Source organism: Chaetodon auriga, chromosome 12, assembly GCF_051107435.1.
Source record: "Chaetodon auriga isolate fChaAug3 chromosome 12, fChaAug3.hap1, whole genome shotgun sequence".
Lineage (NCBI taxonomy): Eukaryota > Metazoa > Chordata > Actinopteri > Chaetodontiformes > Chaetodontidae > Chaetodon > Chaetodon auriga.
In genome coordinates this window covers 11,517,892-11,545,137 of record NC_135085.1, presented here as the reverse complement: position 1 = coordinate 11,545,137, position 27,246 = coordinate 11,517,892, and the positions used below count along the sequence as shown (strand labels likewise).

At 43.2% G+C, this 27,246-nt stretch overlaps 1 protein-coding gene across 2 annotated transcripts in view; it reads left to right on the top strand.

The window, feature by feature from the left end:
- LOC143329725 (ephrin type-A receptor 3-like) overlaps positions 1 to 21,392 on the top strand; it is an 83,784-nt gene extending 62,392 nt beyond the window's left edge. The window contains exons 11-19 of one of the 2 annotated variants that reach the window (XM_076745747.1): positions 868 to 935; positions 1,504 to 1,629; positions 2,026 to 2,211; positions 9,771 to 9,832; positions 12,814 to 13,023; positions 15,364 to 15,513; positions 15,662 to 15,855; positions 17,378 to 17,515; positions 17,720 to 21,392. In XM_076745747.1, the coding sequence (XP_076601862.1) occupies positions 868 to 935; positions 1,504 to 1,629; positions 2,026 to 2,211; positions 9,771 to 9,832; positions 12,814 to 13,023; positions 15,364 to 15,513; positions 15,662 to 15,855; positions 17,378 to 17,515; positions 17,720 to 17,819 (1,234 nt within the window). In that variant the 3' untranslated portion in view covers positions 17,820 to 21,392. Of the gene's footprint in view, positions 1 to 867; positions 936 to 1,503; positions 1,630 to 2,025; positions 2,212 to 9,770; positions 9,833 to 12,813; positions 13,024 to 15,363; positions 15,514 to 15,661; positions 15,856 to 17,374; positions 17,516 to 17,719 lie in introns of both variants that reach the window. The other variant, XM_076745746.1, reaches the window with a different exon arrangement.
- Positions 21,393 to 27,246: the final 5,854 nt, after the last annotated feature.

Here is a 27,246-nt window from a genome sequence, read left to right as displayed (position 1 = left end):
TGGGTGATTAGGACTGTTAAACACTGTTAGAGGCTGCAGCTCAACAAAGTGGAAAGAAAATACAGTGACACAAACAGTGACTCCCAACGTCCCACAACACACACACACACACACACACACACACACACACACACACACTAGCAGCATCCCCCTGTGAGGTCTCTAAAACAGAATAAGTTCAACACTTCCTCACAGCTGGACAGCAGGATGGAGTTGATCAATTTGTCAATACTCTGTCTTGATCGGTGGACTGACCCACACTGCAGGGTGTGCGCATGTGTGCACGGGGGGGTATACTAAAAGAAAGGGCATAGATGTGTGTGTTTGTGTGTGCGACCCATGGTCATATTGAAGGCAGTGGTTAACAGCCAGAGGGGTCCATAAAGAGAGCTGTGCTTTATGCACAGATCTGCCTCCATAGGGATATCTATCACACACACACACACACACACACACACACACACACACACACACACAATGATTCAATCAACCTCAGGCATACCAGCTTATAGGGAAAGGTGGAATTGACAGGAAGAAGCAATGAGAAAGAGGAAAAGAAACATTTTTTCCCACCAGCCTTGTCTGATACGGCGGAGTGGGTGTGTAGAGACAAAAGGAAATATCTAGTTGTTCATACAAACAGCTCTTGGCTGTGCACAGTGTAGCAGTGTGCACGTTTTCCCTGGAAATATCATAGATTTAATACATCAAACACTTGTGTGCAATTGCACGTACACACTCAAGGGTGTGTTATCTCCCACTGACGTGCTATAAAGCTGTATTGGTATATGTGTGGTCCATACTGTGTATATACAGTGCACCGGTTTATACACAGGATCATAATCTAGCTGTGCATTTCTTTTTCAGGCACTGTGGATATATCAAAGCCAAGCAGGACCCGGATGAAGAGAAGATGCAGTTCCAACATGGCCGAGGTAAAAATTGTGATGCAGGCAAATGCATTCAGCTTGTGGGGTACACCAGGAGTAAAAGCACTCCGACGTGACAGTGTTTATTCATACACAACAGTCAAACATCGCTCAAACAGTTAGAGCTACAGAACAGCATGCAGCTACTGGACATAATTCTCCAACTTTGCAGCCGTCTCAGCTGAATTAACCACATTGTTTTGCACTTTCTTGCACAAATGTTTGTTGGCAAAGTGAAGCTCCTTATGGGTTCCTGTTAAAATGAGTCATTTAACACCATTGCTACCAAAGTACTTATGTGTTTAATTATGTAATCATTTGTAATATCACTCAAACGGAGCACCCACGCTCAAGCTCTCGCTTCAACACGTATCCACGCTGCTGAAGTGTCCGAGTAGGCATCAGGGTCAGCTGCTGGAGGAAAGCATTTCCTGAGAGCAATCAGTACCCAACTGACACTGTCAACTTTTTAAAACTAAAGTAATAACCATACATCCTGCAAAAGCTGGCTATATTTTACCATTTATCTTTTCTATTTATCTCTCCCCATTTCTCTACTTTTCCACTCATCCAGTCAAGCTTCCAGGCAGCAGGACCTACATCCATCCTCACACCTATGAAGACCCCAACCAGGCTGTCAGGGACTTTGCCAAAGAGATCGATGCTTCCAATATTCGCATAGAGAGAGTCATCGGAGCGGGTGAGTTGGCAGTAAAACAGCAGTAGACTATATTAATAGCTTAAAAAAAAAAACAGTAAATCTAACTTGATTGAATTCAAATTACTTAAACTAGGGCTGATTTGTATGGAGTCCTTTGAGTCATGTTTGCCTGCACGGACAATTTGCCGTATTTTTGCAGCTGTAAACTGTCGCACCTGTAACATAAAATAATTTTGGTTATAGAAAAAAAAATCTCGATGCAATAAAGTCAGTATTAGATATTCTAAATCTTCTGAAAAGGTGAGGTGTCTTAGATATTCAGATCTATCCATCCCTGTTGTACCAGCTGGCAGCAAGTTTCATATAGTTTTATCGTGTCTTTTCTGGCTGTGTGTGTGTGTGTGTGTGTGTGTGTGTGTGCGTGTGCGTGCGTAGGAGAGTTTGGGGAGGTGTGCAGTGGTCGGCTGCGTGTTCAGGGAAAGAGGGAGATCTATGTGGCCATCAAGAGTCTGAAGGCAGGATACTCGGACAAACAGAGGAGGGACTTCCTGTCTGAGGCCTCCATCATGGGACAGTTCGACCACCCGAACATCATCAGGCTGGAGGGCGTCGTCACAAGATGTGAGTTGTTGAACAAAAACTTTACTTCATCCTGCGTGTGTGCTTGGGTGGATAACACCTTTGGTAGTTTGTGTGACCACACCCTTGTCTTTCCTCTGACACACACCTGTGTGAGACACAGCGGACCTGTTGGTGATGTAAATAGGAGCTGACCCTGGATCAGATAAAAGCTCCATTACCATGGTAGCACATTGATGACGCATGGCAGTGTGCATGTGAGTGGCGACTGTCCGCCTCTCAAGCGGCAAGTTGTTTACTTCACATGATTGTGTTAGGCAATTAGAGCGAGCGTGTGTGTTCGTAGACACAGGTCTGGTTCAACAAGATGGCTGATTTGTTATCGCTGGGCCTCGCTCTCTAAGTCCCACTCTTTCTCTGTCCATGTATCCCCCTCTCATCTCATATCCCCGTCTCACCCTCCCGCTCTCTCTCTCAGTCAGTGTCCATCTAATCTTCTCAATCAATCACATTTTCTTTTGCTCTCCGTCTCCCTCAGTCAATCACAGTCTCATCTGCTGTCTCTCTCAGTCAAACATGGAGACATCAACACTAAGCTGGATAATATTGAAAACATCAATTTTTCTCTCCGTTTTGGTCTTGCGACCACACCGAAGTCACAGGCACAACTAGCTCTGCAGCTGACAGAACTGGAAGAAACAGCCAGAACAACACAGAGGGAAGCCTTTCCGTGCCTTTAAGACCCTTTATGACCTTCATGGAGTTACCTGACCCAAATGTGTAGCTTCTCATAATTAGTGAAATGGTCCAACAATGGCAAATGTGAGGTAGTCATGTGATCATAAGCAGAAAAGCCAAATGAAAACAGGTTCAGTTGTTTTCTTTTGTCTAAATGAAGCTTCCTCTCACCCATTTTCATTTAGCCTCCACTGGAATACGAGACTCCCGCTCTCTGCAGTCCGACAATGTGCGATGTTGTGCAAGTCTGCGATATTCACACTTTTTGAAAATGTTATCCAAAGTGGATAAATCAAAAAACAGGGGCTGCGTGGCGGTGAAAGATAACTCTCTGTCACCTCAGTACTGCTGATTTTGCAGTGCCTGATGAACAGGTAGCATTTATTCCATATATACAGTTGTAACAGCTAAACGAGTTCGGCTATATTCAAACAAGTATGAATGATCACAGAAATGAAGCCTTTTTCTTTTGTTCTGGAGTTTATTGCGGAAATGTTAAACACTAGTGTGGATGCAGGCACTTTTCAAAATTAGCCAGTTTCATGTCTCTTTCCCCTCCTGTTCACGTTCCTCAGTGCCACCGCTCGGTTCTTCCATGACACCTTGTCATGCAGATGTTTGTTAGAGATCAACAGACAAGAAAAAGGAAGAGGGAGGCAGTCGAGACAAAGAGACAGAATTGTAAACACGCAGCACACGAATAAACCTCTGCTTTCCCCCCAGTCTCACCGCCGTGCCGCGCTCCCCCCGTCACACATACACACAAAGATCATCAGTCCATCACACACTGGTGCTCAACGGCACTTAGGCCAACAATAAAAGAGCAAATGCATATGCATAGGCTTTTATCATGAATATTAATAATTCATAAAGTTAATTGGATGTGTTTTTTAGCCTCATGCATATTCAGCAGCTTGCATATTAAGAATGAGACCCCACTGCATGTCTTATTCATTTCCTCTTGCTCTGTCATTCTTTCCATCTCTCTCTCGCTCATTGTCTACATAAAGCTTGATGTGAGCTATGACCTGAGGTTAACAGGATCGGAGCAGTTTGTAGGACTGCAACAGCAACAAACTAAACAATCAGTTGTGCGTTTTTACTCTGACAGGCAGACGTGTAATTACGGCACTTTCTTTTCGCTGGCACACGTTATTCTGATTTAAAGTACAAGAATAAATTCAAGAATTACTGACAAATCTTTGAAGTTATTTGTGATGGGGACAATAGTGCAGCTGACACTGACACAGCTACTGTAAGAAGCACAACTTCGGCTTGACAAGCAACTTACTTAAACACGATAAGGTGCTCTTTGCTGTGCTCTGCGAATGTAAAAACATGTTTATACATGTCGTTTTGGCGGAGCGTGCTCGTAACGAGTGTCTACTTTTCCATGCGGTTCTCCCGTCTCACCTCTCTTCACGGCACATTGGGAAGCTGACAGAGCCCCTCAGAAACAAATCTCAGGAGCGGAGCAGTAATTTTACAGGTCACAGCCCAGGGTGTGTATGTGCGAGTGAAGGGGTGAGAGTTGAGGCGGGTCAATAATTCCTTCAGGCCTTTTTCTCAAGCACCAGCTGGTCCCTTCACGCCGCCCTCAGTCTAATCAGGCAGGCTGACCCTGACTGCTCTGGACTCAGGTGTGTTGGATTGGTTTGTGTAGGCATATGTTGCAGTAGAATCAGGAGTGCTGCAGGTTGGAGTAGTGCTAGGAGTGATGGCTGTTGTCATAGTACTGCTGTGGTAGAGGTAGTAGAGGCATTGGCAGTAGTAGAAGTAACTGTGGTAGCATAAAGTAGCAGTACCAGTTGTAATAATATTAATTAGAAGTAATGATACTGTAGCAATAGGTTCTTTAGAGCTTCAAAGAGTTGCATGAGAGTGTTTTATTCATTGCTTCCAGGTCATCCAGATGTACAAAATACATGTGCAAAATACTTTTCTAAATTTAATTCATAGTATTTTTCACATTTATCCTGTTAGTCTATAAGGCTGTCAAAGTAATAGCGACAAATAAACCCAAAATACATGCAATGGCTGCGATTACCTTTTCTCCCAGAGTACCATTACTTCAGATACTACTATCCACTGTGTAGCTCACTGACCTACAGTTAAAAGATATTCAGGTTACTGCCATATAATCTGCAAATTTTCACATTTGAGAAGCAGGAACTGGGGAATTCTTGTCTTTTTTTGCTTGAAAAATTACTCCAACTGGACCAGTCAGCTCAGCTCTACAACATAAAAGTACAGGGAAATGGTGCCTATTGCCAAGTATGTGGCTGTATTCAGATCAGTGAAATGTAAGGTTTGTGGAGTTATCTGCCACTTCCTCATCTAGATTTGGCTCTTTTCATGTAGTGCAGTTATCAAAATACTTAATAATATGTCCACAGTGTACCAGAACAGGAAGAAGTAATGTTGGTAGTACTAGTGGTACTCTTGTTCGTGTTGATGTTGCAGAAAAAGTGCAATTGTAGACTTTGTTGCAGCAGTTATAATCATAGATATAGTCTTACAAGCATAGTAACACTGTCAGCATAACAGTGAAAGTATTATTAATAGGAGTGGCGGTCGGGATGGTGGCAGTTGTTTTAGTGCCAATAGTTGGAGTGGGATTTATTTTCGCTTTACACAGTTGTATTTTGTATTGGGAATGTGCACAAGCCCCTGTTTTGGCTGTCTGCAATTTCCTTTTTCATTCATTTCTGAGTGTGCGTGCGTGTGTGTGTTCTCTCCCCTTAAAACCTCATAAGCCTTCAGCCCCTGCCGTGTGCCACTCTAATAACCTACTCTGCTGTCTGTCACCTGATTGTTGCTATTGTCATGCTAATTAGAGCGCCACATGGAGAAAAAGAGAAAAAAATAGATCTTTCTTTTCTCTATCTGGCTCTCTACACATCAGGAAAGTGCAGCAATCTGCCCCTCCCTCCCTCCCTCCCTCCCGCCCCCCTCCATCTCCTTATCTTCCCTTCATCTCCCCCGTCCCTCATTTTATCCATCCGTCCTTTATGTGTTTTACAATCGCTGCAACAATCGGCTCATTTGGAAAACCCTCAATTACCAAGCTCCATCTCATCTACCCACGTCGCGCACACACACACACATGCACACACACACATTAAAAAAAGCTGCTCTACAAAGGTTCTGTTAAAACCGGCAAAACTATGCGTCTTTCTCCACCCGTCTTCTGTTTGAAGAAACTAATGATTAGTTTTAACCGTGTGTCTTAGTGCGCTGAACAATAAGTGTTTCAGTGTTTCCTGTCAGAGGGTTTGAAATTATTCATGTTTTTAGTTAAGTGTGCAGATCTGGAGATTGGACTGCCGAGACAAATGAGGAAGAGGAGAAACAGGAGGGGAATGTAGAGAAAAGGTGACGAAGGGTGCGAGACGGGGGGGGTGGCGGAGACGGATGGATGAGATAGGATACAAGAGCGAGGAAATGAGAGAGGATGGGGCTTGAGAACAAATGAGGGCGATGGGGGGAAAGATGTGCGAAGAGATTTGAGGAAAAGGGGTGAGTAGACGCGAGGAGAGATGGTGAGGAGACAAACGTGAGGAAATGAGTGGAGATGAGAAAGTGAGGAGAGGGGAGGAGAGGTGAAGAGAGGGGTGGAGATAAGGTTATTGAGTTTCTGTCTGTTTCTCTGCACCCCCGCACTCTCACATGGAGCTTCCCAGAACAGAGATCTGTCCTGTGTTAAAAGCATTGTATCACTTAGTTCAGACCCTTAACATTAATCAATACAGCAGTTATTTCATTTTCTCGTTTGTACCTTGGGCAGTCTCATCCAATAATGCGGTAATGTGGCCCACCAGCGCACGCACACACATAGACACTCATAATGTCATTGTCCAGATGTGTACAGACTCTGTCACTCTCATTTACACTCACACCAGCACATACAGAACCTCTAATTTAGCAGATATATTGTACATATGTTGTCTCGTGTATGTATCACGTTCATACATACACACACACACACACACACACACACACACACACACGCTCTCACACGAGGCCTGAACGACCGTCCTGGGGAGAGCAGAAACAACACTTTCTACTTTCACTTAATGAAGAGCTGTAAAGAAACGCAAACTCTCTCTCTCTGATCCATTCCATAACACTCCACCTGGCAGAACATCAATACCCAATCCACACACACACACACACACACACACACAGAGATCCATACACTGGGAGTTGTTTTTAGCTCAGTAAACGGCTGTGTTAGTTCTGAAGGCGATGAAAGGCAATAAATTCAAATGAATACGAACGTGATTAGTTAATTATGTGCTTTCAGGAGGAAATTGAGGAGTGCTCGTGAATGTTTGGCAGAGAGGAGCTCCACGATGCGCTGGAGAGGCTCCTTCCTGTCAGTTTGTGTGTGTGTGCGTTTGAAATGTAGATGGCATGCGATGAAGTCGCAACAAGAAATGAAAGGGATTCACTGAATGGTTGAGTGTGTGTGTGTGTGTGTGTGTGTGTGCGCGTGTGTGTTTGCGCTGGCACCTGACAAAGAGAGGGAACGAGCTAATGTACAGTGAGAGTGCGTGTGGTCGGTTTTATTGGTAACCTCTGTTATCTCTCAGAGGTGCAGGGATAATTCTGTATGGCAGATGTCCAGATGATGGCTAATGATACAGTAGCTGTGTGTGTGTGTGTGTGTGTGTGTGTGTGTGTGTGTGTACACACCAAGTTCACGTGGTCCTCTAAGCTGAGACAACAGGATGAATGTGTTTCATTGTGCTTCTCTCTTGACCGCATCTCACACTGTGGGGCTCAAGGTAATATTCTCCTTCACCGGTAATATACATGGGTTCAAACACACAATTGGTTTTCAGAGACAGCTTTATGGCTCTTTTCCATTTCATGGCTGTCGATTTTGTAGAATATGACATTCAGATGTGCATATGTCTGTCTGCTCTGTATGGACACACATGGACACACACAGAATAACATACATGCATTCAAATTCACAGGGTTTATAATCGGAGACTCACTAAAGCACATGCTCACAAATACAGGCGCACACACGAAAGTGGAGGCCATGAAGAGTGAGACCTCCTCTCAGTCACGATCAATCACATTAACTGTTTTATCTGTTGCTGTGTAAAACACACACACACACACACACAGAGCACACACTTCTGATCACAGATGAAATCAGATGGTCATCATTGTGCCACTCCCTCCCCACTTGCCATGCCCTGAAACCAGCTCTGTCTTTCACTCACTCACTCACACACACACACACACACACACACACACACACACACACACACAGGCCCATGTGGAGATAAATGTGACCAGCAGTCCTCACCCCCAGCAGAAGAAAATCCAATTCTCTTTCACTTTTATCCCTGAGACTAATGTTACTGTCAAAGAAGACACCACCGCCAGAGCCCAGGCGACTCTTTTTTTGTGTGTGTGTGTGTGTGTGTGTGTGTGTGTGTGTGTGTGTGAGAGAGAGAGGGAGAGTGTTTGCTGCAGTGAGATAGTGAATTCATTTAAGGTGATGTATTGCTGTCTTTACCTACAATCTCACTGTAGGCCTCAGTGGTGTTGTTCCTGCCTTTCCATGACAAGCTTTTGACCCCTCCTTGCCCATCCCTCCTCTTCTTTCCTTTCCTCTTCCTCTTTCCTTCCCTCTTCCCTCTTCTTTCCTTTGCTCTTCCTCTTCTTTCCTTTCCTCCTCCGATCTGTCTTTCTTTCTCATGCCTTTTAACCCTTTGTCTCTTTAGTCCAATTCATATTTTCCTTTACTGTCCTCAATCTTTTATGTTTATTTTCCATGAAGTTCTTTCTCTGTTGAACTTTTTGTTTTCACTTTAAACTCTTAATTCAATTAAGCCTTATTAGCATTTTGATCAAAAAACATGTCATGTTGAGTAAATAATATATTCAGCAAATACATAAAAAGTAGTGATGAAAGAAATGAATCAACTAATTACTAATAACGGCTAAGAAATACTCACAATCACTGATTTTTGGAGGTAGTTTTGGGGATTTTTAGAAATGAAACCATTTCTCCTTTATCCCTGCTTTTCGTTCTTCTTTAAGAAAACAGATGACTCTCTGTTGTCTCCCTCCTTGAGTTTCTCTCTCCCTCTCTGGTGCTGCCTTTATCTCTCCCCCAGGTTTTTTCCCAGCATCTCTGAGGTCTGATTGGGGAAATGTGACCTATTCATCACAACTGACATAGTCTGTGTATTTACAAGCCATACACACACACACACACACACACACACAAACATCATCATTTGTACTGCATGTTGTGTGCTTGTGATTGGCAAAGCTCAGCTGCAGGAGGCGGTGCCTTGGGAGAACCCTGTGAAACAGGGGCAACTGCTGTTTGTGGTGTGTGAGTGTGTGTGTGTGATCGCAGGTACTTTGTTAATCATTTGTAAGCCCCACCAGATGCCATGCAGGGGACCATAGTGCGTGGGGCCTGTCAGTCAACCACCCCTTCATCACACAAACACGCACAGAAACACACACTCATGCAGGTGCAGGTGCATGGTGATCCCACCACAACCCCCCTTCCCCCTTGAGGCTGATTAGTATTCATGAGATCTCAGGAGGCCCCCTTATACACACACGCACTCACCAACACACACACATATTCTGGTGGATTGGTCCATTCTAATTATCTCCTGGCGTTTATGGAGAGGCCTGATTAGAAGCTGTCAGTGTGACTGATGACGACATGCCATGTTATCCCCTAGAGAGAGGCAGAGAGGAAGGCTGGTCACAGCTGTGGACTCCACTGCTTCTCTGTCCTCGACTCTTTATAGTTGGTGTCTTTCTTCCTCGTAACTCTGCTCCACTAACAACTGCCTTGTTATGTGCCTCCGTAGGTAAGCCGGTGATGATCATAACCGAGTTCATGGAGAACGGATCTCTGGACACTTTCCTCAAGGTGAGTCATGCCTCAGCTGGAAGGAACACAGCACTCAAACTTCCTCCAAGGTCGGGGCTGCAAGCTTTTATAAAGGCCATGTGGAAAATGATGTCCAAGCTGTTAAGTGTTCATTCTCCCAAACTGCTGTACTTGAGGGCAGATTCTTTTGAAAATATATAAAAGGCACCTGATTGAAATTGTCTTTCATCTCTCAAAGCTGGTGAATTCAATCTATGAAAGTTCTACAAAGTCCACCAAGGACTTAAGTTTAGCTGATCAAGGACATAAGAAGAATCCTTAAAAATTTGCTTTTAAACAACATTTTCACGTGTAGTCCCCTCAGTAAGAGTGTAAAATATACATCTAAAAAGAACACACTTGTAAAATCAGACCATACGTCTACAGGGTGAAATGTTGAGTTGAAGTGACTGAAAAAACAGTTAAAAAAAGGTGAAAATCACTCCTGTTTCGGCAGCAAGAAAATGCCATCAATATACAGTACACACACGGCGGTGGTGAGACAGACGGAGAAGTGGATGAGACCAGACGCGTTGAGATGGATGCATGGCCTCTGCACACTTTCATCACATGATGTTTGATACTGGGTTTATGAAATGCACTTAGTGTCCATATCCCAGAGCAGAAAACAGCAGCAGACTGCTGACAAATGGGTAATAAACCAAAGAAAGTGTATTGCTTTGTGTGCAACATTTGCTCTGTCAGGGGATACAAAAATGAACAGTTCATATTGCAAATGTGAGGCAATACCACAGAAGTAATAGGGCTGTTATGAGTCAAGATGGCAACTGAGAATAACACTAGAGATCACCTCCAAAATGCCAGAAAATTGAGATTTAAGGAAAATCATCTTTACTATGAATGGACACAGAAATAGTCACCAGAAATATTTCTATGGACATTTATTATATTGAGAGAGTGGTTTAAAAAATGGTTTGTAGATCAAGCCATAGAACAAAGAGTTTAAATCCATGGCTGAGTATTACAACAGCGAGTCCTGGAAAGCAGATTTTTAGTCAAGGTTATTGCTGAACATCTTATCAGTGATTTGAAAATCAAAGGAAGGCTGTGAAAGTTTTGCTTTGTAATTAAAATTGACATTATGACAAGAGTTAAAAAGAGCCTGTCACTCGATAGGTCATTACACAAATTGATGTTTTGAAAAATCCTTCAAGCCATCCTCTGAAACATATCACAAACCTGCAGATACATTACGTTTATTTAACAAATCTGGATGTGTTTTCTCAAAATTGCCGGAAGGTTCTGAAGCATTTCTTAAAAAGTCAATTATATACACAGAAGTATGGCTCTCCATTTCATTGCAGATGCAGTAAACAAGCATATGATGTGTACATTTTGATACATGCACGATTCATGACTCCTGTTCGTACAAAGCACGTGCAAAGAAGCTGCAGGCGTGCGCTATTGATTTAGCTCAGGAGCCCTGAATTGGGCTTCGCACACATGCAGATGAATAACTTGTTGCAGCCCTCGCGTGCCTCACGTTGAAAGTCCCCCTGATTCATATTCAGAGTTGTTTGTCAGCCTGTAAAATCACTGCAGTGCTCCAAAGCCATTAAGCCCGTGATGATAGGCCCATCGCTAAATAGACACCAATCCCATCAGCAACACTGAAGCAAAATGAAATGAAATCTGACAGATAAAAAATGGCTGAGGAAGATAGTGTCCTGACACACACACACACACACACACACACACACACACACACGCATGTTGTGCGTATCAGTATGTATGCTAATAAGGGTTATAAAGAGTGTCCGCAGTGGCTCAATATAATTATGGAATCAGTTTTATGGGTTTACAACTCATCCGTGCTCCTGGCATCCATATGTGTCTTTAATTACGCTGACCATTTATTAAGCAGCCATCCCTCAGAAATAACAAAACCACTGTTCTGTCAGAGAAGCTCTTCCTCTCTTTGTTTCTACCTACAGTGGCCTTTCTAGTCATCCCTTCATTACATTTCCTCCTTCAGTTTTCTAGTAAGAACTTCAATAATACGCCAGAATTTGCCCCAAAAAAAAGTCTAATTTTCCATATTCACCTGTCTCATCTGTCTCCTTCATCTCCTTCTCTAACCTCTCTGCCCTGCATTTGTCTCCACTCGCTTTCCCTGCCCTGCCCACCCTTCCCTCCTCCTTCCTGGCAGTACAATGTGGTGGGCAGATTGATAGAGGAAGTCTGTAGGTTTGTTAGACAGTCCAATCAATCAGCATCTCACAAAACCACCGGCTAATTAACTTACTCCACAGCTGCCGAGGGAGAGAGAGAGAGAGAGAAAGAACGATAGAGAAAGGGGGGGGGGTGCACAGATGCAGAAAGATGAAGGAAGATATAGATGGATGGAGACTGAAACTAAGTAATACAGAGTTCTTTCCGTCTCTGAGACAGAGACTGAGGAGACACAGAGATGGATGGAGAGGACAAAGAGACAGAGGGAAGGAGAGATGATATAAAGGAGAGAGGGTGACTGATAACATGGATGGCTTTTTAACGGGGACCGTTGGCCAGGGGCAGAAATAATTGGCAGAGGAAGGTGAGCCGGACCGTCATCGATCAACAGGCTCTGCTCTCTGCCAAAGACAGCTCAAATCTGAAATCCAGTGAGCTCTGCTTGGGCACCCGGTCAGTGTTAGAAAGGAAAGTTTTGTCTGCTCTGTCAGATCCAATCCTCTGAAAGTAGGAGTTTTTTGTGATCCTCCATTGATCCCTGGGAGGAGAAATTCATCTTTTGCTTGCCACCCTCCACAGAGAGGGGTCAAAGCACAGGCTTAGCGAGAGCTGGAAGGGATTCTTGCTCAGGGACACTTCAGAAGTGCAGATTGCTGCCATTACAGGTGCTTGAATCCTGGCTTGAACCTTCACTTCCAGTTGAGGTTGTTGAAGGACCCCGCCCTAATCACTACACCACCCTGCTGCAGCATTTACACTCTGTGCCGTCTCCTTGTCTCCCCTTCCAGAAACATGATGGCCAGTTCACAGTGATCCAGCTGGTTGGCATGCTGCGTGGCATCGCCTCAGGTATGAAGTACCTGTCAGACATGAGCTACGTTCACCGAGACCTGGCAGCCCGAAACATCCTGGTCAACAGCAACCTGGTCTGTAAAGTGTCTGACTTTGGCCTGAGTCGGGTTCTGGAGGACGACCCAGAGGCTGCCTACACTACAAGGGTAAGATAAATACTCACAGGTTGCAGCTGTCTTAAGTAAATGAGTTCATCCAGCCAATGACCTCTACAGTCTAAGTCCAAATTCAAATCCAACATGCATAAAATTATTTTTCAAATGATGTTCTGGCAATGATCCTCCATGATTCAACAGTTTAAAGATGGCCAAAAGGTACTGCGTGGACAAGCTGAGAAAGTTTATGCAAATTTTCCCTGACACGGGGGAGTGAAAACCCGGAGTGAACCAATCGCATTAGTTTTGTTAAGGTAAATTACTTGTAACAAATGTGGGAAACGCTGATCTCTGAGGTAAATCGCTTCTAAATTGCATTTAATCAATGACTGTATGTAATGCTGGACGGCATGACAGCTCCTCAAAAGTGAAAGCTGGCTGCAGTATAGGCCATAAATCCCACCCCCTCCGTGTTAGCGAATGGTATGAAAGCTCAACCAAAAAATCAAAATATACATCAAAGATGTTTTTTCTTCGTTTTTTTTTTTTTTTGGTTTTTTTTTGTAATTTTAGATAGTTCTTATCACACTAATGTAAATTCAAGTGCTCAATTTTCTGATATGTTTGGTTTTAATTAGTTAATGGGTGGGTAATGTCATGATCAACAGCGAAGTCTAACTTCGATACCACATCTCCATCACCCGATCCCTACTGCACAGATGACATCATTAGCGCAAGATGCCAGTGCCTGCATCCAGATGTTGTCACTTTTCTTTGTACAGTGTGAGGAAGTAGCAACGTGTCTACTACCTTGTGTAGAGTCACTGGATATATAACAAGTTACCGAGACTTGAGATTGATGAAAACAGGAACCGAACTACTTTCTTTACTTCTACTGCCTTTACTCACTCTCTAAACTCCAGAATAGCAATCAGAGAAAATAACTGTCCAATCAGACCTGAAAATGAAAAAAGGACGCTGCAGTTTCATGAGAAGCATGAGGGAGCCTGCTGCTTTGAGTCCATGTGTATCAACAGGGGGTCAGGTAGACATACTAATACACAGACCTGACAACCAAGGCAACATCCAGGATATGACATGTAAAATGTTTCTGTAATAACGAAGACTTAAGGCTCTGGAACTATATTACACAGTGCAGCTGGCTGTCTAAACAGTATAAGTTTTGTATGAGGTCATGACGCACAAGTGCTGATGATGAAACACATACTCCTCACTAAATTAAATGCACACACACAAACTCCTCCTCCCCTTTATCTTTTTGCCTATATATAGTCAAATCAAAGGAGTCTTTGGTAACATCACCATCCTCTCACAGAGCCGAGAGAATGAAGAAACTCAAACGTCAGTGAGTTAAACCACTGCGGAGTAACTCATCTAAAATGCCCACAAGGAGATGGTATTATTCATATTCATAGGAAGTGTTGGGGATGTTATTTTTAATATGGCATTAGCATTGCCCTGGGAGGGGTGTATCAGCCGCTGACTGCTCTATTGCAATCACACACACACTCCCACTGATGTCAGGAGACCTAGATGGAGAGCTGCAGGCATGGAGGGTGGGGTGGGGGGACAGGGAGAGGCCGAGGCGGAGATGGGGAAGAGACACAGAGAGGGAGGATATCAAATAAGAGTGAGATCGAGGGAGGCTAAGAGAGAGGGAAAATAAGAGAAGGCAGGGGAAGGATCCAGTGAGAGCAGTTAAGAGAAAAAAAGAGGACGGGGTAGGGGTGGACAGGGGGTGCTGGAAACAAAAGTACAGTGTCGAGTGACTTGGCAGCTTTGTCTTTTATTTGACTTTGACCAAGCAGAGATGGGGAATGCTAGGTGGTGCAGAGGCAGCTTCCGCATGTTAAAAAGCTGAACCGAGCCCTATAGAGGTAGCGCGAGAGTGTGTGTGTGTGCGTGCGTGTTTGTGTTAGACCGAGTGAGACAGAAAGGGCGGGGGGTATCTTCCTGTCTACTTTGTCTATACAGTGGGCTTTATGGAATCCTTTTGATCCTTTTGCATCAACAACAAAGGCAGGAGCAGCATGGAAGGAGAAAATTGATGGCAAAAGAAAGTACAAGAACAAACAGAGGAGCAAAAGTACTGGATGTTGTGAGCATATTAGAGAGGAGTGCTGTTTTGTTAAGTTGGTGTGTCACCTCACCTGCTGTGTTCTTAAAGGCAGCGAGCTTCTCTGCAGCCACCATCTTGTAATTTGTTTTGTCAGCTCTGCTCTTGATTTATTAGAGCGCTTTAGCCACAAAACGTATTACTAAAACAACCTCTAAATATTTGCACCGTGACAGACGGGGTAAAACATCAAGTTCAGGGAGACATGTTCAGGATGCCAAGTATGTGTTGACTGTGTTGTGAACCATCTCCAGGGAGGGAAGATCCCCATCAGATGGACGGCTCCAGAGGCCATAGCCTACAGGAAGTTCACCTCCGCCAGCGACGTGTGGAGTTACGGCATCGTCATGTGGGAGGTGATTTCATACGGAGAGAGACCCTACTGGGAGATGTCCAACCAGGATGTGAGTCACAAACACAGACATCATGTCTCATTTACTTTAACCTCGATCTCCAGCTCAGTTTGCTATGAAACTGAATTTTCCAGGACATTTTTATTTCCCTCTCTCGTATTGATCCAGAACATGATATTTTACACTCTCTCCCTTTCAGGTGATCAAAGCAATAGATGAGGGCTACCGTCTTCCTGCGCCGATGGACTGTCCTGTGGTGTTGCACCAGCTCATGTTGGACTGCTGGGAGAAGGGACGCAGCGACAGGCCAAAGTTTGGACAGATTGTCACAATCCTGGACAAGCTCATCAGAAACCCAACCAGCCTCAGAGAGCTGGCCAACAGCTCAGCATGGTCAGTGGGAGAAAGCTATGAATTAAAGCTGGGAAATCAACACATTCCCTGACACACGCATGTAGTTTTGAGATGCTTGGATTAGATTATAGGATGGTCTGTGCATTGGGGACGTAATCACTGCCTCAGATCTACATTGTAAATCTCCTTTGTCAGTCTTGAAAACTGTGCAAAGTAGGAAATGTCATTCCAGTAAATGACGTTCTTATCTTTTCTCAGCAAAGTAATATTTGCCAGTGAAAAGGTATGAATATAAGGTTGTGCTTTGGCGTATCCATAGTCACACCTTCAGTTTAATAATCTCCTTGCCTCCCCCGTTGTATTGCACACATCCATAGAATATCATTATTTTTACATTTACATTTTTATACTTCAGGCATTTATCTGATGTTCAGAACCAACACACAGAGTGTGCAACAGAATATGTTTCAATCCCTTTCAAAGCAGACAGAGGCAGATTCCAGCACAACCGAAAAGCGTCTTATTGGCTATGACAGTAAATCACTGTATGTGAGTGCAGTTGTAATTTGTCCCACATATGCAAGGTATTCAGTAAGTTTAGGAGGGAAGCAAACAGGGCAGTGAGGGGACCAATCATTAATCATACTTACCCACTAATGGCTAGGTTTAAAGTTTAGGGTTTATGTTTTCTTTTCACAGTGGATTTGAGTCTGTCATGCTGTGGTTGTTGCAGAATTAAAGCTACTCTGTCCAAAAACAAGTCCAGCACCATGGGCAAGCATTAACTGGCTCTTCAAGTGTGCTGTCGACAGCTTTTACTATTATGAATGTCCTAACAAGAATTAACTTCAATAACTGTTGAAAAAGGATGAACTATTGACATCAGCACCAGTCAGAAACTTGATTTGGCCACTCCACAGGACAAAATGTCCTTGATTTTTCTTCCTACCAAGGGTATGATGGAAAATCGGCTTTTTATTGCAGTTTTATGTTTTTCTGACTTCCCATGTGACTCTAAGGCTTTACACCCAGAGTTCCTCAGTCGAGCGCCCTCTTGCATAAGGTGCGGTGGGTTTCCAATTAGCTATTTTCAGCACACTTCAAATAGGCACTAAATGCGCTGTTCTTCAGCCAGATCATGTTGAACTTTCCCCTGCTCATATTAGATGAAAGCAACGTTAACGAGAACTAGAAGCAGCTATTTTTTGGATGAGAGGAGAGGCCACGTTAGCCCACACAACACATCGCGAGCATATTAACTGGGTGTGCTCCGAGAAAGTGTGACCAGGCTGCACAGTTTGCATTAAAGGTTATTGGTTCCATGTTGGTTTCTTTTGTACTTTTGTAACAGTGTGATCAATACAAAAACACACTGAAAAGTGAGACTGAAGTGAACAACTTAGCAACTTTATCAAAGTTACAGAAGTTAACTTCCAATCAGTTTTTAAGACGAATTGGACAAAATCGTATGTAGACTTTTTAAGACAACTTAAAGCCTAACATTTAGATCATTGGACTTTTAAGGACCCTCAAACCCTGAGTGTGCTTTGTATCCCAGCAGGGAGGACCCGTCCACCCCAGAGTTCAGTGTGAACACAGTGGATGAGTGGTTGGAGGCCATCAAGATGGGCCAGTATAAGGAGAACTTTTCCAGTGCTGGATATGTCAGCTTGGACTCAGTCCTCTACATCAGTGTCAGGTACAGACAGCTGGTGTTAAACGAACAGTAAAAGACATTATATTTGTGTCATTTGAAAATTAAAGAAGGGGATTTAAACAAGTATCTTGGACCTGAAACCTCAGCAGCAGCTTGGCAAATGAAGGACAATGCAGGTTTTTTTTCTCTGAAAGTGTCATTCATAAATAATATTTCTGTCTGCATTTTTTTCTGTCTTCCTTGCAGTGAACTGGCTAAGATGGGTGTGACTCTAGCGGGCCACCAGAAGAAGATTTTGTCCAGTGCGCAGAGCCTGCAGACCCAGGGGACGCACGTTCAAGTATAACAGTTTCCAGATAAACACACAGTGAGACAGAGCCAAAATGGACGCTCCTGTGAAGAGTTTCCCTACTGAAATGGAGTTGTAATGGATACTCTGTGCTCGGGCCTCCATTGATTTTGACACACACTGAGATGGAGACAACATGGACGCATGACTCCTTCACCCTCTCGCAGTTTCACCATTCTTCCCATCCTTGATGGGCACTACCGGCTTTAGCACTCCCAGCACCCTGGTGTCTGGCTGCAACACCACCACCACCATTATGGAGCAACAGAGAGACACGTCCAGCAACAAGGCCACATCTAGAGCATCCCAGACCATTTCACATCATATCAGCTCAGCGAAAGAAGAAAAAAAAAGTTTTTTAACAAATGACAAAAAAAAAAAAAAAAATTAGAATATAATTATTATCACTGTCTGTGAGGTGTACAGTTGGTTTTTACCGTCATTATGTTTCTGTTCGGAGTTTTCACCTTGAAGAGTTTAAAAGGGTCAGAAGATATGTATATGTGTAGATATATGTTTATATGGGCTGCGTGTCCCACAACCGTAGAGATGGACCTAACGTTTGTATTGGTGGTGAGGGTTATATTGCTCAACCTTAACAGGAGTTATTACCTAGTACATGCATAGCCCATTCCATTGCTCTCTGTATGCAGAAAGCTACTGAATGAGCCAGATTCTGAATGACATGAATGTGTGGGGTGAGGGGAACAGAAAACCTGGACCTTTAGAGATAGAGAGGGATGTAGATTTTGCTAGCTCATGTAGGATGGAAGTGATTCATTTAAATAGTGTATTTGACCAGGACAAGGGCTTCCCTAGCGACTGCTCTCAGACACATTTAGCAACTAGACCCAATGCACGTTTGCTAGTCTGCTTGCACTAAAGACGTGAGTGCAAAGAAAACAGCTGAAACTGCTTAATGTGCAGTTAGCACAGAGACATTTTTACTCTTCCATAACTGACTGTCTATTCCAAACAACATCATCTATTCAGCGGTTACAGTGATGTTGTTCAGAATATTTCAGGCCAACAGTTTGCCTTCCCGTGTTTCAGGTGTGTTAAGAAAGTTATAGTGCTTTGTGTCGAGCAAAGGTGATGCCAAGGTCATGATAGAGTTGACACTGTTAAGAACGTGTAACTTGTTTTTCCAGTGTTGTGCCATGTACAGTAACCTTGAAATGTTCATCTGGGCAAAATACCACCATTCTTACTATACTCCTTCCTTTTGTCAGTTGCCATGGCTGGATGGCAACACAGGGCTGGTCACAGTAATTACAGTGTTTTGTCTGAATAGTCTGCTTGATGAAACAGAGCATCAGGGTGGACCATTTTTTCAGCAAGATGATTACGCAGTGTTGATTTTCAGCTGTGCCACCACAAGAGGTTCAATTTCACTTTAAAAAAGATGTGTCTTGTACTGTCTCGCTTTCTTGTTATCAGTCATGCCAACCTATTTCAAGCACCCCTAGTTTCAAACCAATACACAAAAGGTAGATTTACCAAACAGTGCTTTCAGCAAAAAGCAAATACATTGGTTTGTTGATTTTTCTTTATCAGAAGGTAACTGCTGCTCATCACGTCAATTACAAGGTTAAATATAATGGGACCCTCTTTGTGTGCACTGCATTAATGGCACTGAACCTGCTTTAGTGTATTCCCAAACCAGTTTTAATATATGTGGTACTCTATAGGACCAACAGTGGCAAAACGTACAGTATATATGATTGTATCATAGTGTAAAATATGTACAGTGTTGATTTCCAATGTTAGAATGTTTGTAATGATAACGATGATGACTATGATGTACTTTTATTGTGAAAAAGAGATTTCTGAACTCGTTCAGGGGTGGGTCAAACAGGAGAAAAGTGAAGGAAGGTGATTTGTTGGTGGGAACAAAGGAATGTAGCATGGTGCAAAGCTTCAGCTTTGATTGACTGGTGACAGTGACTGCAGTTTCTACCATAGCGTTAGAATGAGTAGAATGGACTTTCTTTATTGATACACTGGCTTAATTTGAGTAATTAGCAACAATAATTACATGCACTTTTTAAGCCTGTGTCGGCCTACAACACAACTTGTAAAGAGGCTTGTTGGGGTGAGGAAGGGATGGAAGAAGGGAAGATGAGATAAGAGAAGTTCTGAGATCAAATTTCCATCCAGACATCACAAAATGAACACTCGCTAAACCCCTCCCCTGAGCAGAAATCGTCCAATCATAGCTTAGCAACTGTAACTAGGAACGGCAGACCTGTTAAGCTGAAATCAAGGACCTGGTGTAGAATGACAAAAGCTGGGCACAGACGGCAGGAGTCTGAGGCCGATTTATCTCCGATTCACCCTCTTGACAATCGGAGGAGAAACCAGGTCTGGGATCTTGGTCGGGACCAGCGTTCAACCACTACCTGGCAGCACAATAACGTGCTTTATGCTTGTGTTTTTTTGTGTGTATGGTTTTGGGGGGTTTTTTATTGCCAGAAATGGTAAAATCGTGGCACGGAAAATATGTTTAAATACAGAAGGCATAAAAATACATTTATAGCTAAAAAAAACATAACCCAGAAATGAAATACTGTTTGCCAAACCACAGCTATTCTGTCAAATATGCTGCACACAAAACTACAATACACTCTGAAACTGTCAGTACATTCTACTCTTGCTAACTCTATGATTTCACTCTAGCGGACTACCCTTGACCGCTGGCCTTTTAGATGCCTTATTTACTGAGCTATTGTTCTTTTCTGTTGCCCTACAGAGGCAATATTAAGAGTAAAGTGTATGTACAGGTAGTATTTATCTGTGTTCTTAAGATGACCTCATTATCAGCACCCTGGTTTTGTAACATCCCAGAGATCCCCTCCAACAGCACCTTCACCTTGATTCCTCGAAGCAGAACAAAGTCAGTTTGTTCTGAAAGTATTCTAGTAAATCTTAAAGCTGATGGACCTAAAAGCTGACAGAAAAGTTGACAGAATTGTTCTTATTTATTTGAGTCATAAGATGTCCGTTGATCAAGAAATGAAATCAAAGAAACGCAGGTTACAATTTGATTTGGGTGTATTTGGCTGCACAATTTCTGTATTTTTATGTGCAAAATTCCTCATGCAATGTCAGGATTAGAAAAGGAAAATTCTGTGTCACCCAAAAGATGAGGGTATATTGCAACAACAGCCTCCCTTTTTACAAGCCTGTTCAACACTCCCTCTTTTGAAATTTTTAGAATGCAGAAGTCATACCCACGCTTCAGTTTCAAAATCCCAGGTTTGTATCACTATTCACCCTACCAAGGTTAGCTATGTGGGTTGGTTTGCTTGATCTCAAATACAGTGTTTGTCCTCCATTGCCCACCATGTCTGTATTGTAAATGTTCATGAGTGCTTCTCATTCGAGACTTTCAGCTCTCTGTCTCTCTCTCTCTCTCCTTGTCTTTCTCGCTCTCTCTTTCTTTGGCCACCGTACAATGCTTATTTGTCCTCATGCCAGTCTCCTCTGCGTTGCTTGTTGTAAAGGGTGTAGGCATTCTAATGTCTTTCATGTTGCTGTAATAAATATGCTAATATTTCTAATTTCTCACCTGAAGCCTTCAGTGTCTTTTCCTTTCACACATTTTCTGCCTTCTTCTTTCCATCTCCCTCTCTCAGACACACACATGTACACACATACGCAGTGGAAATACACTCATTCACTGGCACAATTCCACAGTAAAATTACACTGGGGCTCGCAGAATATGACGGCATAAAATTCAAAGTGCCTTTACAAGAAAGTGTTATGAAGCTCTCGCTTAATTATTTTTTGCTGTGCAACAAAGCCTGAAGGTATCAAATTTTGTTTTGGTGAGCGTCTGACCAGTCTTGCAGAAAATCAGTGCATGGCTGGGAAATTCAAGGGTAGTCTCATTTGTCCCCATCTCTGCTCTAATGGTGATAGCGGTGGTGAAATTTCCATCATAACAAAACTTCAATGGCAAAATATGGCCATCCTGTAACCACATCTTCATTATCCGTGTGTGTGTGTAGTGTGTGTGTTCCTTACTGAGAGATAATTTTGTCTCGAGGGAGGAGGAAGGTCAGCGACTCCTGGCCTTGGTTAACCCCTTAATGCACTGGCCCAGTTGCCGTCACTCTATGCTACCACCATTACACCTCATTTAGCCCATCATATTAGGCTCCATATTCCCATATCGCTCACTCCCCGTCTCTCTCTCTCTCACACACACACACACACACACACACACACACACACACACACACACACACACACACACACACACACACACAGCTAGACGTACAAAATATTCAGGGCCTGTTCTCCATTTCCTCAGTATCTATCTCCTCCTACTGCCCTCCTCTTAATCTTTCTGCTGGCCTTGTGAATCCCCATTTTTTCCTCCCCTCTCCTATCCATCCCGTGCAGACAGACAGAAAGGTTGTGGCTAGTTCCCTGACCTCGACTACCCCATTATCTCCCCTCTCCTTGCTTTTTCCTCTTCTCATAGCTTTCTAATTTCCCCTACCTCTATCCATCTATCCATCCACCCATCCATCCAAAAGTTTTCTCCACACGCAGCCCTCTCTTTGAGGTCCATTCCCTCTTTCTGTGTCACTGCTATCACCACTGGGTTTATTTTCACTATTAAAGGCCAATCCATAACTTAGGGCTTTTGTCTCCAGGTGTCGCAATAGGGAGAATGTCATCTCAGGTATTTACTGTGGATAACATGGAGGCTTCTGGGAGCCAAAGGCTTAGGCGATTGATTCATCATGCAGCTGCTATTGGCATCATGTGAAAAGGTCAGGTGTCCCTATGGAGAACACTTTAAAAGGCCATTGGTGACTGATGAGCCTGTCATGTTTGTATCACATACATGCACAAGCACTCTGTCTCTCACTCTGTATCTTTGCCTTTCTCTTTGTTCCTCTTCCCTACACTCTCTCTCCACGAGACACACACACACGCACACACACACACACACACACACACACACACACACACACACACACACACACACACACACGCTCTGTCTCTCCCATGGGAATGGTAATTGGGCCCCTCTGTCATGCTGTCAGGTGTGGGCTTGAGTGTCCCCTCATGTGCAACAGCAGACATTAAAATAACACAAGAGACCAAACAGCCATAGATCCACCGTGACCTCTGCGGGGTCAGCCATATGTGTACGTGTGTATGTGTGTGTCTGGATGTGTGAATGTACAACTGTGTGTTCATAACGCTTGAGACCAAAAGAGATGTTCATGTGTGTGTAAGCTGTGTGACAGGGGTCCAGACAAGCCTTTTTCACCACTGTCCTACAACTGAAACTCTCAGTCTTGCTTTGTGTTTAACTCTGTTAGCTATTAGCTCTAAACGCTCTATTAGCGGTAAGCTATTGGCTCTATTAGCTGTTAGCTCCGTTTGCCAAACACATCGCAGGACTCTCTGTCGTCCCGCTGTCGTCCGGCTGCTAACAGGTAACAGTTACCTAGATCTCCTCGTCCTCAAGTCAGCTCGGATTTGTGGTTCCCAATAGCATTGTCAGGACAAAAAAAGGGTATGCCCATGCTGATAATGGGTTCATTGTGTCTTTTCAGGTTTTAACTCGTCATATTTTTCATGGGTCTCGCACTGAGCAGTCAACCAGTGATAGTAACTATAGTAACAGGATTGTAGTCAGTGCCTGCTTCAATTTGACATTTGCACATACATACATACATACATACATACATACATTGGGTCCCGGAGGCGTCCCAGGCAAGATCTCTGTTCGTTTCAAACACATTTTCTATTGGCCCTGGGACAATGGGACAGCGCTAGTTCCCAGCCCTGCTGTGTGAGCATCAAAAGTGAGATACAAAAAGAAAGCAAAAGATACAATCTGAACCAGAGGAAAGATTTCATCAGTCATTGGTTGAATTTGCTGAAGTTCCTGCTTTGTCGCTCTTGATTGCATTGCGTGTGTCCTCTCTAATCAAATATGGCTGAGTTCAGACGGGGCTCAGTGTTTCGCGGTCCGCTCACTCACACACGCACATGCACACATCAGTGCTCTCCTGTCTCATGAGGTTTTAGTTTGCTATCAAAGCGATTTCCTGTCTCAAATTTTCATCAGTAATCAAAGTTCCTGATTGAATTTGAAAAGTGAGCCCAGCTCTATAAATCACATTACATGCCTCACTCCCATCATGCCTGCTCTCATCACACACAGGAATGAGACGCCACCCCGGGTGTATGCCTGCGTCATGGTCTCTGTGTATGTGTGTGTGTACTCATGCATGCAGTGGAACAGGAAAATGGAAGTTGACAGAGTTGTGATTTGATCCAAGCAATTTTCAGTTGGGACAGATAATGCAAAAAGGAGAGGAGGATGGTGGAACGACAATAAAGATAACACACCTTGGTCTGACTGCACATGGAAACAATTCTTGATTTAGTGTCAACTGGATGTCAGATAAGTGGAATTTATTGAATCAATGCAGCTCAAATCAGTGCTTAAATCAAGTAAAATGAATTAGTTGAGGAGGACTCTGAGATGCTTTTGCTGTTAATAAGGATAGATTATTAAGCAGACGCACTGGACACAGGCCCTGGGCCCATTGGGTCAGGGGACTCCAACCAAATCCAATCCAATATTTGTTTATCTTTATTTTTTTCCCTTCGTATTACATCTTATCTGCATACGGAGGCTACAGTTACATTTAATTAAAATATGGTAAAAGCAGAACAGCCAAATTTTAAGAAAATCAATCCTGCATCTCCGGCTTTAATCTGATTTAAGTTATGTAGTCTCTTTCATCACTAAAAATGGAAATTCTGTTGCAGTTTTTGAACCAAGAGCACCTGAAAGTTTTGGTTTACCTGCAAGTGTCACTGAAACAGGCACAAAACAACTATAACGAGATGCAAAATAACAAAAAAAAAGAGACAAAATGACTACAGAGCTGCAAAACTACTACAAAGAGATGGCAAACAACTACAAAAAGATGCAAAATGACTGCACAGGATTCCCATTGTCTCATAATCTACCCATGGTTGCTGACTCCAAAAATGCTAAAAACTACAGTATTTCCAAATACTGTTTGACCCGAGTCAAACAGGTAACCAGAAAAAGAGAATCAGCAAGAATACTGCTTGTATTGGACAGCTGTCACCACCTAAAATCAGTAAGACATTTTGAAATGGAGTAGAAGCATGAGCAGAATAAGAGGAGAGGAAAACAAATAGAGATTGAGTTTGAAAAAAAAAAGGTGAAGAAAAACTTGGAGGGGTTTGGAGGGACTGAGATAATATTGACCACATAATCCCTCACAGATGTGGAAATCACCGTTTAAAGCCTGGCAGACATGACATGCTGAACTGCTATTGGATGACTCAAGAAGGACTTTGACCAAAGACAAACTCGCTCTTGCTCAAATCGTGCTGTCGCTCGATGGAGAAAAGATGATGAAGCTCTAAATTTAGAGCAAGCGTAGCAGGACCACATCTGTTGGTCTACAAATTACACAAACAGATACACACAGGCTGCACATCTCTGCAGGGCTCAGTAACTCATGCAAAGTGACAGTGTCTATAGTTTTATTTACTGAAGTGTAAACATACTGTTAGTGTCTTCCTACTCGGAAATGTACAGGCTTAGCTTTGCACTTCCGTGAAATCCCATTATGAAGCCAGTGTGTGACAGCTGATTGCAGTACATTGCATGATTTCCTGCCCCTGTTGCCTGTGTCTATGTACATGTGTTTGTGTGGAGGAGAGGCACGAGTGTTCTTTTGTACACACCACGCATGTATGCGTGTTTCCTCTCCTGTATAATCAAACACAGCTCTTCAAGTGCCATCAATCAAGCTTTGAAGCTGGAGGGAAGAGCATCTAAACCGCAGCACCCCTCCCTCTTTAAGCTGGAGGAAGCTGTTGTAGTGTTGGTGGATCCATAGGAAAGGTTTTCAAAGCCAAAATGAACGCACAGAGGCTCAGGGGTCGGCAGCCAACTAGCTATATTATGTATCACATCAGAAATGTATCGGCTGATGAAAATACAAGCTTCCATTGTTGACATCCACACAGCGTCAAAATAATATGGTTCTACTCTGAGCAGCGGTCCACATGCTTCATGTCCCTTTCATCATCCTGTTCTTTCTCCTCATCATCTGCTGTGTTTCTCTTGCTCTGGTTCTCATCTGAGCAGGACATGACGGTTGCATTGACAATACTTCTTGCAGTAGCACAGCTGTTGTAGACAAACACAGATACAATAACATATGGTTCTGTTAGATAGTAGAATAAATGAAAGGCACTGGCCTAACCATCAGCAGAGACTGGGGTTCTGTGTCTTGCTCACAGATGCTGCAACATGTGGAGAGGAGAAGATCAGAATCAAACCAGCAACCCTGCGACTGATGGACAACCCGCTCTTCCTGCCAAGCCACAGCCAAAAACCAAGGTGTTGGTGGAGAACTTAAGGGATTGTCCAAGTACAATAAAAACTTGAGGGTGATAAAAAAAACAAGATGACTTTCATTTTGTGTCAAACTACGATTTCCAAAGCCACTAATTATCTTAAAATATTCTCTCTCTGAATTCTGAAATGGATGAAATAAAAATTTAATAACATCATCCCCAAGAAACTTTCTTCCATCATTATCTTTGGAAGAGCCTCCTGTGTTTTTAGCACAGTTGCAATGCCTCCAAGAGGACCTGGTAGGCTGCTAGGTTAACATATTCCAAAGATATGGGGTGGTCTTAATTTTCCACGGCTGTGAATGGAAAGCACAGAGCGTTTCAGTGGTGGGTTGGATTGAGTTTAAACTGAAGGTCTCACTGGAGCCATTGGAAGTGAAAACATTTTTTAGTGAAATGGTAGAAACGCCTTCATATTGTGGTATTTTTCTGGATGTCTAGAGTGTGGATTGTTCCTGCAAAAAAAAAAAAGAAAAAGCCACATACATTCATCTCCTGGTTGTCTTTTTACTGTCCTTTTCTTTACTATGCCTTCCATTCTGCATCTACTCCTCCTCTTCCTCCAGCCGGTTTGTCATCCACATAATGGTTGCGCCTGACAAGTGGGAATGTCTACTTGGCATTGATTGGTGGTGGCCTGTAGGGATTTAACGAGCGGAGTAAGAGAAAACAGAGCATAGGTAAGTGGTTCTGTTGGTTGTGTATCTATCTATAGGTGTGTTTGGGAAATTATAAGGTACATGTAAGGACGGTTCGCATTGTGCAGAGAAATTCAGAGAGCGCATCACAATTATGTAACAGTGCACAACACTGACAAAAGAATTAGGGGAGGACAAAATGAGGGATCGACCAGCTTGTTTGACAGGATGATCAACGAACTGAAGTTGATGAGAAGGATTTTTTGGAGGTCACGGGTCAATAACCTGACTGAGACATTTGGCTCTTCATATGCATTTCTTTTAGTCCATCTGAGGCACA